This window comes from Syngnathus acus, chromosome 4, assembly GCF_901709675.1.
Source record: "Syngnathus acus chromosome 4, fSynAcu1.2, whole genome shotgun sequence".
Lineage (NCBI taxonomy): Eukaryota > Metazoa > Chordata > Actinopteri > Syngnathiformes > Syngnathidae > Syngnathus > Syngnathus acus.
The window spans coordinates 3338614-3354707 of record NC_051090.1 but is presented as its reverse complement, the minus strand read 5'-3'; the positions used below and the strand labels follow the sequence as shown (position 1 = coordinate 3354707).

Below are 16094 nucleotides of genomic sequence, written 5' to 3'. Positions count from 1 at the left end.
AGGATTCCTCCGGCAAGCCGTGCACCTGACTGGAATCCTCGAAACTTCAAAACATGCTGTACTTGACAACACACTTCGGAGACAAACAGAGAGGCGTGTCAGACGCTAATAAAAGTTGATATTTTATGTGTGTAATTATTTCAAAATTTGTCATGTCATAGCATAAACTATCGCATTATAGGACTTGAACGCATGTTTGTTTTTTTCAGCTGCGTTGGTACGTCATCAAAAAGCGACAACGTTATCGCGCCGGTCGTGCTACGTCATCAAAAAGCGACAATGTTATCACGCCGGTGGATCCAAACAATCTTCAGTCCTGAATCATGTCCGATATTAAATAAACACGAAAATTGAATATTTTGTTGTGGGGAGCGGTAACATGGAGACTTGCGTAACTCTGCAGGGGCTCGTAGCCACCGCCGCTTCGGATCATTCCGAGCGGGTAGCGGTGACTTTTGACGGCGGGTCCTCGTCGGACGGTCCGGTGTCATTGCTCTACAAGGACCTAGCGGAGCTTTCCAGCGAACTCTGCCGCCTTCTGCAACAACACTGTGGGCATAACAACGGCGTAATTGGACTCTACTGTAGCGATGATCTCTTTATACCGGTGTGGATCATTGGGTGAGCTCATTAAACATGTTTTAACATAACCAAAGAATGCAATGTTTATGTCCTACATTTTGGGGGTGCAGGATCCTGCAGACACCCGCTGCCTATGTGCCGCTTGATCCAGGAGCTCCAGGACTTGTCTCCTCTCGGGTCATGAGCAAGTGTCACCTCAGATTCTGTGCTGTGAAGAGCGACCTCCTGAAGAGATTCCAGGCAGCCTTCACCCAGCACATGAGCGTAGAAATACACGCGGTGTGGCCGAAGTTCAAACTCACTGTGGTTCGGGTGCAGCCACCAATGGACGCCGTGCAAGAAACAACTGAACCGCCGTCATCCCTCCCCGAAGCAGTTGGAGGTGGTTTGGCGTACGTGTTGCACACATCTGGAACGACGGGCTTGCCCAAGATTGTGCGGGTGCCACACAACTGCATAATTCCCAACATTTTACACCTGAGGTCAGGAACAAGATGTTATATTTCTTCCAACTTTGGTCCACAGTTGATCTCAGTCAACCTTTTCCTTTGTCAGACGTTTGTTTTCGGTGAGCTGTGTCGACGTGGTCTTCCTGGCGTCGCCGCTGACCTTTGACCCGTCAGTGGTCGACATTTTCCTGGCCTTGTCATCCGGGGCTCGGCTCCTCGTCGTTCCGGCCGTGCTCAAGAAAATTCCCAAGCGGCTTTGCCGGCTTCTCTTCCGCCGTCACGAGACGACGCTCATGCAGGTCATTGGCATTTTGACATTTTCTTTTTGCCTTCCATCTTTTATTCCATAATGAACTAGAAAATAAGAAACGGACTATCATACCACTCATGTTTCTTTTCCACAGGTCACACCCACCCTGCTGTGTCGTTTCGGTCCGCGACTCCTCCGACAGGAGGCGCTGTCTCGCGGCTCGCCGCTGCGCGTGCTGGCCCTGGGCGGCGAGGCATGCCCGTCGATATCGGCGCTGAACTCCTGGCGTCACAAAGACAATACCACGGCAGTGTTCAATGTGTACGGCATCACCGAGGTGTCTTGCTGGGCCACCTGCTACGAAATCCCGCTGCTCCGGCGGCCCGAGGACTCGGCTTCCTCCGCCGTGCCTCTTGGGAGCCCTTTGATGGGCACCAGGGTGGAGGTGAGGGGCCAAGATGGCGGCGTGGTGACAGAAGGCGAAGGAGAGGTCTTCATAGGTGAGTGCCATCCGTCAAAGCTTGATAAAACTAGCCAAGGGGTCTCAGAACTTAAGTTATTAATGCTCGGTGGAGGCAGGCGGTGACCAGCGGGTCTGCCTCCTGGACCACGAGGACTCGGCAGTGCCCGGGACGATGAGGGCCACGGGAGACTGGGTGGATGTGAGAGGGGGACACATGTACTACCGCGGACGAAAGGACAGAAGCATCAAGCGCCACGGCAAACGCGTCAACCTGGACCACCTGCAACAAGTAAGCTTTTTTTCTTTTTTTTAATAAGATAATTTAATTTATAATGCTCACAATAATAGAATCAAATTATTGTAAATAATTACAATTTCACAGTATAATATACATTATTTTGTCATTTGGATTGAATTAAGATTGATGTTTTTGTTAATTGTCAAGTGTTTTGATTGATTGATGAGTAATATTAAATATTAATCATGAATTGTTGATAGATTCAATTACTTTCATTTCAGCTGCTGTCGAGTCTACCTGAGGTGGAGTCCTGCGCCGCGTGTCTGCACGAAAGCGGCCGACTGCTCGCCTTCGTCGTCAGCACCGCCCTCGAGGGTTCCCAGGAAGACGGGTCCCCGTCCTCCGAGGACCTGAGCAGGGACCTCCTCAATCAGCTGACCCCGTTGCTCCCCTCCTATGCTATTCCTGACACGCTGGTGTGCGTCCAGGCCTTACCTCTGACCCCTCACGGTGAGTATCGACCAAAAATTGATTTATTAAGCTTGGCTGGAATGTTCCATAGCCTCTTGTGTGCAGGAAAAACAGATATGCGAGCATTGGTGAAAATATACGAGAGGCAACGCTTGGATGTCAGTCAGTCCCATAAAGATGTCGCCGAACTCAAGAAAACTCTGCAAACCTTATGGCAGGTATGAAAAATGTTTCCACCAACAGAATTTATAGTTGAGTGGACATTTGAGTATAAAACTTATATACAACAATTTAGTAATAATTACTTAGAAGTAAAAGTTTGAGTTTACAAATGAACAAAATAGGCAGTGATTCATATATTACATCATGTTCCAATTAATTTGATCTTAATTAGAAAAATACGATCACCAATAGTCAACATGGACTGCTACTGCCATCTAGTGGCGGACAAATGAACTCAACACAAATCTGACTGGCTCCTTTTAACTATTAATGAACTAAAGATAAAAAGCATAGTATTCCTTCAACATATTGATGATGCCTTCAATGCCACTTTGGACTCAGTTTCATGCCAAACATAACATTTGAAATATTAAAATTCAAATTCCTTCTGACCTGTCAACAGACCGCCCTCGGTCTCGACGGGAACGCCGCTTTGGACGAGGGCTCCCGTTTCCTATTTGGCGGCGGAGACTCCCTAAAGGCGCTTCGACTCTGCGAGGACGTTCTGGCTTCCACCGGAGTGAGCTCGCCTCAGCTTTTGGAGGCGATCCTCGACGGGACCTTTGCTGACGTCCTGCGTCTCCTCCTTGCTCCGGGGAAAAGAGAGCGTGTCGAGGCGGAAGCACCTTCTGGGGATGGTGAAGCGAGGCGGCCTGTAAAGGTCTTGAAACGAGAGGGTGAGGTGACAGAGAGGGAAGACCTCAGCGAGCACTGGTCTTCGGACACGGGAAGATGCGTGGACGCCTCCCCGGTGCTTCTGGTCCGGGAAGACGGCAACGGAACCAGCGTGTTCATCGGCTCGCACTCGCACAGGCTGCAGGCTCTGGACCTGGACAGCGGACGCCTGCTGTGGGAGCGAGTCCTCGGGGGACGAATCGAGGCGTCGGCCGCCGTGTCCCCGTGTGGACGCTACGTGGTCGTAGGTCGGTTTTCATCCTTTTCACCGCCGCTCCTGGACAAATGCCGTCATGACGTGTTGGCGTGCTTCAGGTTGCTACGACGCCGGCGTGTACGTGCTGAGCACCGACTCCGGGGAGACGTGTTGGGTCTTTGAGACGGGCGACGCCGTGAAGAGCCGACCTGCCGTGGACACCGTCTCGGGCCGGATGATGGTGGGCTCGCACGATGGCTTTGTGTACGCCTTAGACCTCCAGGTGTGTTGGACTCTAGTCACCAAAGGATGGGTAACAAGTTAAATGTAAGCAATGGGTCGGAACAGCAAGACCTCAAGGTGCCAGTGTATCCATTTTTGTTTCAGGCTCAGCGTTGCATTTGGAGGCATCACTGCGAGGGCGGGGCCGTCTTCTCCTCGCCGTATCTGGACGTCACCCGCCGCCAACTGTACGTGGCCACGCTAGGTGGCAAGCTGCTGTGTTTACACCCAGTAAGTTTTTTTTTTTTTTAAACGGCCCCATCTGGGCATGGCATAGTCAACAAAATATGACACTTTTTTGTGGTGTCAGGACAACGGCGACGTCCTGTGGTCGCACAACAGGAAGGTCCCCTTCTTCTCGTCGCCAAAGTGTGGCGGCGCCGGCGGCCGTGTGGCGATCGGCTCAGTGGACGGAAACATCCTCTGCTTCAGCTACAATGGCACATTGGTGAGAAAACTTGCAATTGACATTTAATTGAAATTTGTGTGGCAGTAAATTGGAGCTTTGCCGTTGTCCCATCAGATTTGGCAGTTCCGGACAGACGCCGCCGTCTTCTCGTCACCGTGCGTCACCTCCGACCTCAAGAGGCTCCTTTGCGGCTCACACGACAGCTGCCTCTACTGCTTGAACACCGCCGACGGCTCCTTGCTTTGGACTTTCCGGACGGAGAGTAAAGTTTTCGCCAGCCCCTGCGTCTTTGACGGTGGGAAGCGAGGGGAGCTGGTGGGCGTGGCCTCCACCGACGGTACCGTCTACATCCTGGACGCTCGGGACGGACGCGCGCTGTGCTCGCGGACGCTTCCCGGGGAACTTTTCTCCTCCCCGGTGGTGCGCGGACGTTCCCTGGTGGTCGGGTGTCGAAATGATTACGTGTATTGTTTACAAATAAACATTTAGCCACAACTCATGTGCTATGTTTTGAAATAAATGGGGGATTGTCTGTTAATATATAAATATATAAAAATGATGAAAAGTTTATTTTTTTAATCGCTTGTCCATAAAAAGGTCTTCCGATTAGCAACATTGTCAAAGTAGCATCAACAAGCAGCCAATCAGTTCAGACCTCTTTATTTAAATTCTTCATAACATTTTTTTTTTTTCATTGAACAATTCCCTTCATGTTTTTTTTTTGGGGGAGACCCCACCCCTGCCAAAAGTGCAAATAATACCAAACTTTTTTTTTTTTTTTTGTTACACATAACATTGCGTACACCAGCAAGGTTAGAAACAGAAGGCTCTGTCTTACATACAGTACATATGTTGCACATGGTTACGGCAGGAAGAACATTGACCGAGGAAGTGATGAAGATGATGATGGCCAACAAACAGGATCTACATCAGAAGTAGGCAAACCTTTGTACTCAAGGGCCACGTTTCATTTTTAAAATGGACAGCTACATTTTGTAACCAGCCCATTTGTAAATGAATTTAAAAAAAAATGTACACCGTCCTTTGCCTACCCCCGATCTACATTGTACAGCAAGCAGGAAGTGACCGGAAGCCGAGCGTGGGCGGGTGAACCCCCCACGACCCCCCACCCCCCCTTCCGTTCCGTCACAAACACAGTGGAAATAGCCCTGCTAGCCCTTTGCGAGACCCTTCGTGACTTTTTCCCATCTTGACGAGCTTCACCGGAGGCTGCTGAGTATTTACAATCCCGGTGATTGGCCACAAAAGCGATCGAAATGTGTTATCTGTGTATGAGCTGCATGCTTGCAACCTTTTCATATCATATTTGAATGCAGCCAAGTGTCATGGGAGTCATTGTGCAGTCGTGTGGTCTCTCCATGCAGAGCTGGTGTGTGTGTGTTGCAGAGTGAGTGCAGCGGCCCCCAACTTTTTTTTTTTTTTTTTTTTAGTGCCGTGGACCAGAAGCAATGTTTTAGTCATTATAATTGTTTTATTTTAGTAGCTTTTTTATGACTGTGTCAGGAAGATGCAAAGCTGTTTTAATTTAAAAAAAAAAAGTATTTTCTAATTTTGAGGATGAATCCATTTTTTTTTTTTTAAAAATACGCCACGGTGCGGTATCGGTCCACAGCTTGGTTGTTTGGGGACCGCTGATACAGTGAGTTAGAGGGTGTATGGGGTGATTGATGGCGGGGTTTGTTACTTGATGATCTGAGGACAGTCACTCCAGGCTTTGGCCTTTCGCTTGGCCAGCGCCAGCCAGGCGGGCTCAGTTGACACCTGCGGCGAGTCCACGGCCGGGAAGCGTTTGGACACCTCCTTGACAGCAGGGGGCGACGGCGTGGAGTCGGCTATTTCCACTGCCAAAAATAAAGACAAACTTGTCATCCAAGACTAAAAATACTTTTGTTGTCTTTCTTATTCCACGCAAGAATCGGTACTTCTTGTCAAGAACAGTGCAGAGTGCGAGAACCTACCGGTGACAGAGCTGGGCAGCGTGTTGGCTTTCTTCAGTTGCTCTCGCTTTTCGAAGCGACCCAGCAGGCTGTCTGGTCTCTTGGGTTCTTCGGGCGTCTGAGCTTTAGAGCTCATACTGACGCTGGCGCTTCCACCTCGGCTCTCCGTGGGGCTAACTGTCATCGCTAAGCCTAGCTGAAGACCGGCGTGTGGAAAGATGACCATTCAGTACAAAACAGGAACTATCTGGAAGTTTGTTGTTTTTCTGCTCTCTGACTCCTGGTTGCGGTCGCAAACGACACTCGGACTCAACTCACACTGTCTCGTTCCCGGGCTTGCTTCTCGGCCAGCTTGGCTTCCCGTTGGCTGCGCCGGTCCTCGCGGTTCTGCTGCTGTTCCCGGAATCCTTTCTGCTTCTGCAACGCCAGCGTGATCCACAGAGGGCCCGTCTCCTTCTCCTGGACTCTGGCGCTGTCCAGGGAGTGCCTGCTCTGAAGCGACGGTTTCTCTGTAGGGGAAGGGAAACAGACAATTTGGATCTGGGACAGACAAGTCCAGGACCTTAGTGGATTAGGTGACTGACCTTTTTTGATGAGCTCGGTCTTCCTGTCCACTTTGTCCCTCCAGGGAATGTTGATGGACTGGAAGAAAGACCTCTTCTCCTTGGGTTCTTCGTCCCCATGGCCTTGGTTGCCCCGCTGCAGCTGACTGACCGCCGTGGGAGGACTCCGGCCGGCCGAATCCTCCATCTCACCGTGGCTCACTTTAAGCAGCGGCGACGCAGGAGGGGTTAGAACTCCTTCGGCAGGTTTGGGCGAGGTGTGGGTTCTGCGATAGAGCAACGACTTGGAGGGCACGTGGTCCTCTTCGTATCGCGGCGTGGGGCTGGGGGATTTGCCCGAGTCTGCCCTCGGGATCACAGGGGAGGCTGAGGCGAGGGAGTACTTGGCTTCTCTCGGAGGCGACTCCGGACTGGATTGGTCGGAGAAGACCTGGGATGCGTCGGAGTCCAGATCGATGGGGGTCAAGGGTGACGGGACGCCGTCAAAGCTGTCTCCGGCGCTGTAGCGCTTCTTCCGTTTCTCCATGGACTGCTCGCTGTGGAACCGGAGTGAGTAGTTGGTCCTCCTCAGCTTGATGCCAAACGGCGACGACGTGTCCCCGCCGTCCCGACTCGGTTCCTCGGCCTTCACCCTGCTTTCGGGCTCCGCCGAGGCACTACGATCACGAGCCTTGACTCCGGAGCTGGGAACGAGGAACGACGGGAGGTCTTTGGCAAACACGCACTCGTCCGCTGCTCTTTCTGCAATGCGGACAGTCTTACTCGTCCTGTTCTGAGTTTTCCGGCTTGCGGCCGGCGAGGCGGAAGCAGACGCGTCGGACGACGCGGCATCCTCTCCCGCTTTATCATCTGACGTGCTGTAAGTGGAACATTCCGAATCCCTTTTTGAATCTCCAAATTTGTTCTTGGCGGGCGTGATGGAGAACTTTGCGCTGGCGGACGTGGCCTTCCTCAGGTGCGTGTGGGCAAACTCGTGCTGGTCTTCGACTTGGGGCTGGCTCCTGCTCGGGTCTGGGTACTCGCTGCCCTCGTCCACACCTTTGAATATCTTGGACCTGATGGTGGCCCACTCAGCCAGCACGGCTGCGCCGGCAGGGTCCGTCTCAACGGACTCGGTGAGGGATTTCGTCTTGGTCTTGGCGGGTGGCGTTCCCTGGGACTTCCGGTCCTCGCCGAGACCTAGGAGGGACTTGCAGGCAGGGTCCCTGATCTGGTCCAGATTGACTGCTGTGGCACACAGCTGCGTGCCAGTCACCAAGATGGCGGTGTGAGGGACATAAGGAGAAGTCTGCCGGTTGGGGGAGTCCGGTACTTCAGAGGAGGACTTGGTCCGCTCTCTTTGATGGACAGTGGTTCCATGGATGGCGGAGGTTGCCGTAACGGGCGTCAGGTTAACCTTCGGGAAGAGGATTTCTTTTTCTCCAGAGGAAACTTGGAAGGAGAAAGGCCGCTGGCGCTCCTCCATCTCCTTCCAGCGAAGCTCCTCGGCTCGTCTCTTCCTCTCCTGAGGATCCGAGCCACCGTCCGCCTTTTCTTCTGCCGACAGTTTGCGCTTCTCTTGGATCTGCCGTAGCTTCTCCTTCTCGGCTTCCTTCTTCCTCTTCTTGCTCTCCTCTTCCTCCAAACGTAGTCGCTGAGCCTCCAGCTCCGACTGCCTCCTCGCCTCCTCTTCCTCCTTCCTTCTTTGCTCCGCCCTTATTCTCTTCGCCTCCTCCTCTTTGCGTTCTTTCTCCTCTCGTTGCTTCTTCTCTTCGTTCCTCCTCCTTCTCTCCTCTTCCTCGCGGAGCCTCCTCTCTACTTCTTCCTTCTCCTCCCGCTGCTTACGCTCTTCTTCGATCCTCAGTTGCTCTGCTCGCTCCCGTCTCTCCTCTTCCTCCAGCTCCCTCTTCCACTTTGCTTCTAGTGCGTCCTCTTCTGCTCTGTGCTTCTTGAGGGCTTCCAGGGACTCTTCCGTGGATGATTTGCGTCGGCGCTCTGTGGAGACGCCTGCCACTTCCGCGTCTTCCTCCACCACGCCAGGGATGGAAACTTCCTGGAGGTCCTAGAGTAAGTCGGGTAGATTTCCAAAAGTATTTATAGGTTGTGAGGATTACGAGATGGGCCTTGGAATTTCGGATTCCTTACCTGCGTGAACCGCCGATGCCTGCGTGAAATCCTCTGATTCTTGGGTTTGATGGACAGTTTATGCTTGGCGGCCGTGTTGTCCAGGAAGGACGCTGACTGCGGAACGGCATCCAGGTTGACTGACTCGATGGTACCGCCGGGCGGGAGAACTCTTTTGGACCTGGGGGACTTCACAGGGGTGCCGTGTGATTTTGCTTGAGGGACCGCTTGGACCTAGAAGGTAAATACATTTATTAAGAACTTCATCACCCAGGTGAGAATGAAGCTGGAGTGTTTTCAGGATTACCGTTGGCTCCGCTTTTGCAGGCTCTGATATTTCAACCTGGGCCGTCACCCTCAGAGGACTCTGGGGAGCTTCCTCCTCATCGGAGCTTCCCTCATCTCCTTCGCTTCTCCTCAGAGAAGGAGGCCTCTGGCCGAACTTGATAGTCTGCGCGATCTGCTTCTGAGTATGAAGAGAAATGGAATAGCGTGGTTTTTTTGTGTGCTCTTGTCATCTTTTTGCTATTTGTCACCTCACCTGCAGATTCTTCACTTTGTCCGAGACGTTTTCCTGGGACATGGCGTGATCCAGGCCGGCCTGCTTGGCCGACTCCTCCGGGATGAAGATGCTATCGTGCGAGAGGGCTCGAGATCCGACGGGTTGCAGCTCCCTACGGACAGCTTGTTAATGCTCCATCAACACTTTCGATTTTCAGGAACAGACGGACCTTAGACTTTGACTGGCATTCTCGTCGTCGGACACAACGCCATTGCACACCTGCGCCCCATCAAAGCCCCCCTGGGCCTCCCTCTTCTGCTTCTTCTTCCCAAAGAGGCGCTTGAAAGGTTGGAACTTCCCCTGCCGCCTTCGCTTCTCTGCCGACGGAAACGCGTGAGAGAAAAAGTCACGAGATAAGCGTATGATATCTTTTTTTTTATATTAGATATATCTTCTGTTAGATAATGAGCAAGGGAGGCGGGGTTGTGGTGAACGTGTGGCTTTGAATGATTGACAGACGGATGACGTGACAAGAAAGCAGATAGACAGCGAGTTGGCTCGTAGTGGGGAAAAGAAAAACCCATACAGAGAAAAAGTAGGCCGGGCAAAGCAGTGAATCTCTTATCAAATGCTAAATCAGCATCATATTACCGTCGATTGAGGGTAAAGCTCCAGCCGGAACCATAAAATGTGTTAATAAGTCATGAAATCCTTATTTTATGGATGCTTTGATAGTGTACAGTGTTTCCTTCTTTCGTTTAGAAAGTCAGCAATGAATACAGCCTAAATTTTGTATAAATTCATCATAAACTAATGTTATTGCTATTTTAGGGACTAATTGTAAATATTGGGTCACACAATTTAATAATACGGCTTCGTACTTCTGCCTCTTTCTTTCTCTCTGGCCCAGGAAACAAAGACCTTAATGCACCGCCATGGGCGCGCTCACACACTCATGCGTGAAACGAGAAAGGACCAGCTACTCTGCTCGCTCATGTTCAAGTCCCTCCCCCCCCCCCCCCACCCCCACCGGAGCCTCCTGCTGGTTCCTCACGCCAGATGGACATCCGACGCAGCCGATCAGGTGGAGGCTAAGCTAGCCCGAGGGAGGACGGCGGGAAAACAGCAGGAGGCTTTTTCTTTTCTCTCTCCAAGATTCAAAACCAGCACAAGCAGCTCAAGTCCAGCTTCAACGCACACCATGCAGCTCTTAAAGAGACAGAGAAGCAAGAAAAAACACCACACTGTCTCTTTAAGGTTTTGGTTCCTTTTTTTACCTGTGCCTTTGGATTGCTCTATAAGCATGCCGGGCTCGGTTTCCGTGGCGCCCGTCGCCATGGTTGCACCGCGGCACCTTGGCTACTATGGGATGAAGGAAGCGTGGGAATTTATTTAACTGCAGATGGGTGAGGTACATCCAACTGGACCAATGGTACACATGTGCTTTTTATACAGTCTCGCAGATAGTCACCTCAGTCTGGAATGTATCCCTCGTAATAACTTGGGTTCACTGCACTATAAAATATATTAAAAAAAAAAAATAGTAATATAGTGGGGCAAAACCGCCATATTCCAAAACAAAACAAAAATGGAAAAACGTGAAGCAGAAGCACTTTTCAGATGCATGGGAAGTGACAATTGGTCTTCCATCCCAGCAGCAAAACAAAAACGATGGAGGTAGATTGGGGTCAAAGGTTTTGTTTTTTCAAGTACAAACCTTTTGACCCCAATCTACCTTCATAAAAAACACGCCCCTAGTGGCGATGAGATGGAAGAAAGCGCGGCCATGAATGCCGGACGCAAAAGCATCGCAAAGCTTTTCACCGGCGACCGGTGACCACAGCCAGCAGCAAAAAGCAGTGTTGCGTTTTTTTTTTTTCTTGCCAGACGGATGTCACAGTTTTACCTAGTTGAGCCGCGCAGTTCGACAGCGCCGCGCACCACTGCAGTAAAACCTTAGGGAACATGGACGGGCTCGTTTTGCAAACTTTGAGGCGGACGCGACGGAGGCCTCTGCGGCGGCTTAGTTGGAAGGAGGAAACGGTCACAAGAAACACAAAAAAAACTGCTTTAAGTTAGTATCACGGCTTACATGGAATATGATGGTGGCGTGGAGGGGGCGGGGCATGGAGGGGGCGGGGCCAAGCGACAAATAAAAATAATCATAACGAGGGATACATTCCAGAACCACCCGCAACAAGTGAAAGTCTATTATTAAAAAAATATAGTTTTTGCCTTTCCACACACTTTAAACTCCTTTCAAATACAATTAAAACTGGTTTTCAATCATAAGAAGAAGCACTTGTCATCCAATAATTGCAAATTCCTACGTCATTATGTATCGAGTAGGAATAATATTGTAAATTTTGGGGGGCAGCGCGTCGCCGTGTATCGCATGACATGAGATTTTCCACTCGGCGATTAAGCGAAGCGCCGGAGCGTGCACGGAACACTGCAAAACACATTATGGAAGCAAAAATAAACAAACGCAGACAAAAGATACAAAGAGCTCGTAAGGGGTCTTGATACGTTTTGTTTTTGTCAATTTTTTTTTTTTAACGGCAGTCTTACCGTGCAGCTCTGTGTGCAAGGCTATCTCGGGTCTGTTCCACCTGCCTGCTGTCACTGCGCAACTGGGGCATCACCTGGAGTCAGGTGTCGCGTGCACTGACGTTTGCTTGGGTGTCTGTCTGTCGGTCCGTCTGTTTGTGTTTTTCATTAGTTAGTTTCAATTTGTTTTTGTTTTTTTAGTGCAAGTTTGTAATGGTTTGTTTTGCTTTAGTGCATTTTTTCTTCTTAAAAAGTCCGGAGTACTTTTTGAGCACTTTCATTTAAATTCTTTTTTTTTTTTAACAAAAACATTTTTCATTTCTCAACTTTATAATAACTTTGGAGTGCGCGGCGGGGTCAGTGCACATTGCTTACGACTTCATAACGCAGCTGGTCAGCTGATATACGTCTTTGTGTGTGTGTTCCGATAGCGATGCTGCAAGGAGGAGGCACAAAGTGACACTTTGTCCGGCAGCTGGAAAGGCACAGTGTGAACAGAAGGCCATTCATCCTTGGCATAGACCCACGCGCACAAAGCCGTCGGTTGTGTGAACAGGAGGGGGAGCTATTTGATGATGTGGCTCACCGCAGTTAAGTCATTTACACATCTGGAAGCGCAACCTTGCTTAGTTTCCTCACATTGTAGCTTTGGGGTTGCCATGAGATAATTGGCAATTAAGAAGTGACAATACACGGCAACTACTTGAGTGACAAAGCGATTTTACTTTTTCACACAACTGGACCTGTGCTGCCTGCATGTTGACCAAATCCTTGAACCTGATGTTATTTCCCACCACATCATGGAATGTCAACATTTAACAACTATTTCAAAGCAAGTCCGAGTGCCCGTTCATCTACTTGCCGCTACATTTGTTTTTATAATTACACAACAGCCTGACGAAATGCTCCCACTCGCCCCGTATGGTCCTCCCTCCCCACCCCCGCCTTGTGCTCAGGCATCTGTACCTGCAGGACTCCGACAACCTGCAACGTGCAGACGGCTGTGCACTACTGCAACACAAGCACACGCACAAACATTTGCTCTTGGGCGTCATAGCACAACAATCCGTGCTGGGTTTAACATAACTCAATGATAACTGTGGAAGATGGAGCTATGTTTGTCTATGAGAGCTCTATAAATTCAAATGGGAGCTTGTCATAATGTCATCCTGACACCACATGACAGTAATGAAGCCTCGGTTATTAATAACACACAATAAAAAAACAAATGCGTGATTGCGTTTTCAGCAGGGGTGGGTGGGTGTGGGAGTGTGTGTGTGTGTGTGGGGGGTGCAAGCATCGGCCTTCCGAACCTCCATATCTCCAAAATGATGCATTGTCTTTTGGACAAACAGACGTCTTTAATTAAAAAAAAAAAAAAAAGGCGTGGATCCACCGGGGAAGATTTGAAATGGCAGATTGGTGGCGACGGGTCACGCGTGGATTCCACATCAGCACAATTGTGGGTTGGGTTGGTTGTATTTCAATACCCGTCTGTCTGGATGTTTGTCAAAACAAGCGTTCATTCGCGCACACAAAGCCGTTCGGCAATTAGGCCCGCGAACAAGGGCGTTCACGCGTCCGAATTCCACGTTTTGACGCACGTTGCGCGTGCCCGCGTCAGAAGGGAGGATGAATGGAGGGGTGGAAGGATGGATGGAGGTGTGGGGATGCGGTGACAAGGTCATCGCACGACGGTTAGAAAGCGAGAAGACTCACGGCGATCGCTCGGTGCTTTCTTCCCGTTGTGTCTTCGACGCTTTTGTTGCCGCTGAGGATGAGGAGGATGCGCGTACCAGACAGCGAGAAGCATGCACACGCACCGCTGCACGCGCCTGAAGGAGGAGGAGGGTGTGGTGAGGCACACTAGGGAGGCAGAAAAAGGAAAGGAGGAAGTCACTATGAAAACATAAAGCATGCACTTATTTGTTAAAACAGTAGTACACGATAGAGACGGTCAATAAAGAAATATTTTTTTAAAAATCCCAATCGCCCTATTTTATGCTCCCACAGGGGCGGTCCTATTATAATGGCTAGGGGTGGCCATGATTGCCACTGGTCAGATATTAACTGCATATTTTTTTTGCTGTTAGCATTTGTGTTTTCTAGAAGATTTTGCTTTTGCTCTCCACCATGTTAAGGTTAAGAATTTCTGACGTGTGAATCAAAAACATAATGAATGTGGTCCTAGTGCTGTTGCCTGTGCACAACGGATTAATCACTTGGAATGTGGTTTTAAATCATGCTGATAGGCTTTAGGGGAGGAGTTAGAATGTAAGGGCTCAACGTAACTGGAAGTTCCAGTCTGGAATAATTACATTTGATCATACATACATTGTGGTTCTTAACCTGGATTCGATCGAACACACCTGATTTAGCGTGTAAATTCGTGACGACGCATCTCTGAATTGGTCTCGCATAGGCAAAAGGAGAAGTCACACTGATTTGCAGGTATGTAATTTGTTGCGAGTTCATGCGTTGTGTTGGTTTTGTTCTTTGAACAAGGTGATTTTTGTGTACGACTCATTTTGAGCACCAGTAAAATACATTTATGTCTTGAATTTGAAAATATATATATTTTTTTCACTAAAGAGGGGTTCGGTGAATGCGCATATGAAATTGGTGGGGTTCGGTACCTCCAAAAAGGTTAAGAGCAACTGTCATACAATAATCAAGAACGTAACAGATTATCATCCTTTGAACGTAAATTCTCGCGGATCCCATCTAAGGTGTCTTCTAAACATATTCAGCATTCATCATCACGATTGTATTATTGCCGTTTTTTTTTTTTTTGCAAACTAGCTTGGGGCTTTTATTTTGAAAATCTGACAGGAAACGCTACTCGTGGTTGTTGTCTGAAGAAAAGTTAACTATGGGTACGTGGTAGATAACCCATCCAACGGGTTTTGTTTTCTGAGCCAGTTGTTTTCTTGGCCAGTTATCTTCAAAACCAACTTCCTCAGAGGCGGCCTGATAACGTGTCGGACGATCCGGCGATGGCTCCCCGATGGCCGGACAGGGCAAACAGAAGCGGCGACTTTCGGAGCCCGTCCGCCGCGGTGCTGCCGTCCTTGCTGACGTTCCTGGTGATCGTCGCATCTGGAGGCCTGCTGCTCATGATCGAGAAAGGAATGCTCAGCGGCGTGGAGACTCCTCCACCCCGGGGAAGTAAGAATGTCGATGTCAGCCGGCACATGAGCCAACAGGAACGAGCGGCGGAGGACGTGGAGTCGCAGGTAAGGGAGTGGTGCTTGCCCGCCCGGGGGTTGAGGTAATTGAGAGACGGGAGGGGGCGGGGGGGGGGGCGACTAATACATAAGTTCTGCTGCTATTAATTTATACACAATACCAGGAGCGGTAAAAGTGCTTACACTCTGTATATGAGCAGTAAGTTAGTTTAAGAACATGCACTGTACTGTACTAATGTGCAGCCAAGAGGAATGTTATGAAATTAAAACCAATATAAACTGTTTAGAATAACCAACTGAAGATACCTGATGCTCACCTGCAATCCTTTTCATGTCCAGATCCTGCAGGACATCCGAAACCGGACCATGACGTCCATGTGCAGCCAGAAGAACATGCCGCACAGCCTGTGGTCGCTGACGCCTCAGCAGAGAAAGACGCTGCTGCAGCATGTGCTGGTCAACGACGAGTACCGCTTCCTGTACTGCTATGTGCCCAAGGTGGCCTGCTCCAACTGGAAGCGCGTGCTGAAGGTGTTGGGCGGCACGCTGGAGAACGTGGACGTCAAAATCAAGATGGATCACCGCAACGACCTGACTTTTCTGTCCTCGTTCAAGCCGGAGGGGATCCGCTACCGGCTGCAGCACTACTTCAAGTTCATGTTCGTGCGCGAGCCCATGGAGCGTCTGCTCTCCGCCTACAGGAACAAGTTTGGCGAGATCGAGTCGTTCCAGCGCAAGTACGGCGTGGAGATCGTCAAACGCTACCGCAAGAGCCCCAGCGGAAAGAGCTCGCAAAGCGCAGGTGACGACGTCACCTTCGCCGAGTTCGTTCGCTACCTTCTGGACGAGGACGTGGAGCGCATGAACGACCACTGGATGCCCATGTACAACCTGTGCCAGCCGTGCGCGCTGCACTACGACTTCATCGGCTCCTACGAGCACTTGACGCGGGACGCCAACGATGTGCTGCGCAGAGTCGGGGCGCCGCCGCAC

At 50.2% G+C, this 16094-nt stretch overlaps 2 protein-coding genes across 6 annotated transcripts; one reads left to right on the top strand and one right to left on the bottom strand.

Moving 5' to 3' along the window:
• Positions 1-350: 350 nt before the first annotated feature.
• aasdh (aminoadipate-semialdehyde dehydrogenase) lies at positions 351-4766 on the top strand. Of its 2 annotated transcripts, XM_037250463.1 has the most exons (12): positions 351-621; positions 693-1064; positions 1138-1330; positions 1436-1781; positions 1861-2033; positions 2264-2492; positions 2559-2671; positions 3079-3598; positions 3666-3829; positions 3934-4059; positions 4139-4276; positions 4352-4766. In XM_037250463.1, exons 1-12 carry the CDS (start codon positions 380-382, stop codon positions 4724-4726), a joined length of 2991 nt encoding a protein of 996 aa, XP_037106358.1. In that variant the 5' UTR covers positions 351-379; the 3' UTR covers positions 4727-4766. The 2 variants fall into 2 exon arrangements, with proteins under 2 accessions (XP_037106358.1, XP_037106357.1); XM_037250462.1 differs by having other exon boundaries at positions 2264-2671.
• Positions 4767-4881: 115 nt separating this feature from the next.
• On the bottom strand, positions 4882-15785 carry cracd (capping protein inhibiting regulator of actin dynamics). Of its 4 annotated transcripts, none has more exons than XM_037250456.1 (10): positions 15419-15785; positions 13633-13779; positions 9593-9740; positions 9403-9535; positions 9169-9327; positions 8883-9095; positions 6780-8799; positions 6514-6704; positions 6217-6391; positions 4882-6099 (listed from the first exon to the last, which is right to left on the bottom strand). In XM_037250456.1, exons 1-10 carry the CDS (start codon positions 15549-15551, stop codon positions 5939-5941), a joined length of 3480 nt encoding a protein of 1159 aa, XP_037106351.1. In that variant the 5' UTR covers positions 15552-15785; the 3' UTR covers positions 4882-5938. The 4 variants fall into 4 exon arrangements, with proteins under 4 accessions (XP_037106351.1, XP_037106352.1, XP_037106354.1 ...); XM_037250457.1 differs by having other exon boundaries at positions 9169-9324; XM_037250459.1 differs by lacking the exon at positions 15419-15785 and adding an exon at positions 11270-11385 and having other exon boundaries at positions 13633-13847.
• Positions 15786-16094: the final 309 nt, after the last annotated feature.

What these genes read in the sequence shown, in the direction of transcription:
- aasdh (XM_037250462.1), top strand. Translation starts at nt 380, where the DNA reads ATGGAGACTTGCGTAACTCTGCAGGGGCTCGTAGCCACCGCCGCTTCG. An exon ending in ACGAGACGACGCTCATGCAG is followed by an intron (nt 1,331 to 1,435) that starts GTCATTGGCATT and finishes TCTTTTCCACAG; the next exon opens with GTCACACCCACCCTGCTGTG. An exon ending in TCAGCTACAATGGCACATTG is followed by an intron (nt 4,277 to 4,351) that starts GTGAGAAAACTT and finishes TTGTCCCATCAG; the next exon opens with ATTTGGCAGTTCCGGACAGA.
- cracd (XM_037250456.1), bottom strand. Translation starts at nt 15,551, where the DNA reads ATGCTGCAGCAGCGTCTTTCTCTGCTGAGGCGTCAGCGACCACAGGCT. An exon ending in AATGCCAGTCAAAGTCTAAG is followed by an intron (nt 9,536 to 9,592) that starts GTCCGTCTGTTC and finishes AGCTGTCCGTAG; the next exon opens with GGAGCTGCAACCCGTCGGAT. An exon ending in GACCGAGCTCATCAAAAAAG is followed by an intron (nt 6,705 to 6,779) that starts GTCAGTCACCTA and finishes CTTCCCCTACAG; the next exon opens with AGAAACCGTCGCTTCAGAGC.